Source organism: Pundamilia nyererei, unplaced genomic scaffold, assembly GCF_000239375.1.
Source record: "Pundamilia nyererei isolate P.nyererei 1_Seehausen unplaced genomic scaffold, PunNye1.0 scaffold00025, whole genome shotgun sequence".
Classification (NCBI taxonomy): Eukaryota; Metazoa; Chordata; class Actinopteri; order Cichliformes; family Cichlidae; genus Pundamilia; species Pundamilia nyererei.
In genome coordinates, this window is record NW_005187426.1 from 4,799,267 (window position 1) to 4,800,831 (window position 1,565).

General features: G+C 34.1%; 1 protein-coding gene across 1 annotated transcript in view; it reads left to right on the forward strand.

Moving 5' to 3' along the window:
* Nucleotides 1–1,011, forward strand: part of rec114 (REC114 meiotic recombination protein) — a 6,964-nt gene extending 5,953 nt beyond the window's left edge. The window contains exon 3 of the mRNA XM_005727699.2: nt 943–1,011. Within this exon, the coding sequence (XP_005727756.1) occupies nt 943–1,011 (69 nt within the window). The remainder of the gene's footprint in view (nt 1–942) is intronic.
* The last annotated feature ends 554 nt before the right edge of the window (nt 1,012–1,565 follow it).

The following is a 1,565-nucleotide window of genomic DNA, read 5'->3' on the forward strand; positions in this document are numbered from 1 at the left end:
CGTCAAGCAGACAACTGATTATCAGAAGTGTGAGATGCTCAAGAATATACTCCGGTGTCCTGTTATATTTTAGATAGCAAGGAGCAGACGGCTGAGTTTATTAAACTCCACCGAAACAGTCTGCAGATTTCATTAAAATTTAATAAACTATCATCTTGTCTTCATTTTTAGTTAGCACATACCTTAAACACTTAAAGCTGTAAGCTAATGGTAGTTATATAAGAGCAGATGCATGCTGGTGCAATAAGCATTACGTTTTACTTCCAATGGATGCATGATCTGATTAGTCGACTAATTGCAAAAATAATCGGTGACTAATCGACTATCAAAATAATGGTTTGTGGCAGCCCTACAGTGTACCTACATATATTCTCTGGTGGCTGCTTCCAGCATGACGATGTTTGCAACGGTTAGATAGTCTCAAACTGGTTTCTTGAAGATGACATTGAGTTTACTGTACTCAAATGGAGTCCATAATCACAAGATCTAAATCTAATAGAGGAATTTTGGGATGTGGTTGAACAGTAGATTAACATCATGGATGTCCAGCTGACAAATATGCAGACTCTGTGTGATGCTATTGTGCCAGTATGGAACAAAATCCATGATTTTTCAACCAAATATGGACCAATATGCACTTTTTACACCTTAATAAATATAATAGGCCATGAAAAAAGGGTCCAATTCCAGTACTGGCAAGCTGTAATGAAGTGGTTGGTTAGCATATGTACATATTTCTACATACATTTCCATATATGTATAATACTTTGTTTTGATTTTTTTTTTTTAGTTAAAATGGACAAGGATGAAAATGTTTACATAACATAGTCGATGTAGTATATATGTCATTCTAAATAAACTTTAAGCATAATAATAAGAGAAAATGTGTGGAATTTCCTCTGCAGATTTTTTTGAGATCTGAGAAAGTATTCTGTTTTCCAGACAAAAGGGTTCAATGAAGGCCATATGAAATATTCTGTTGAAGAGCTTGACATTTCTGCCCAAATGTGAGGGGATTTGACTGACTTGTTTTGGATGCATGAAGCCAAATATCACTCTGAGCTTCTAAATGCAAGTTCAAAATTACCTTAATAATGTTTCTATACTATTACTACTATTCTAAAAAGAACTAAAGGCTTTTTATCATTTTAAGAAAAAGTATTTTCTTCAGTTTCTTCAAGTTTTCCTTTAATATAACAGAGTGCAGTTTTTTAAAAACTGGATGCTTTTTCATGGACATTTGAGGATGATAGTTCTCCTATTGCTTGCCATGTGTGATTTTACATAATGCAGAATGATGACATTATAGGACTACAGAGCGCTTGCTCCATAATATAGTGCAGTTGTTCTAAGTCAACCTTAATTGACTAACCTACATTGTTTTGTTTTTTTTAAGTCAAAGCAAATGTATGTTTACAGGGTTTTTAAGTAATACCAGGCTAATGTTTCCTTATAGCGTGTTTATCTGCTTTTGTGAAAAATCTTAACAAGAGCCTCAGAGCGGAAGCTTTAGGGTTATTGAGCAAATAGAGACCCCTGCAGACAGTTTTTGGTAGCAATTTTTT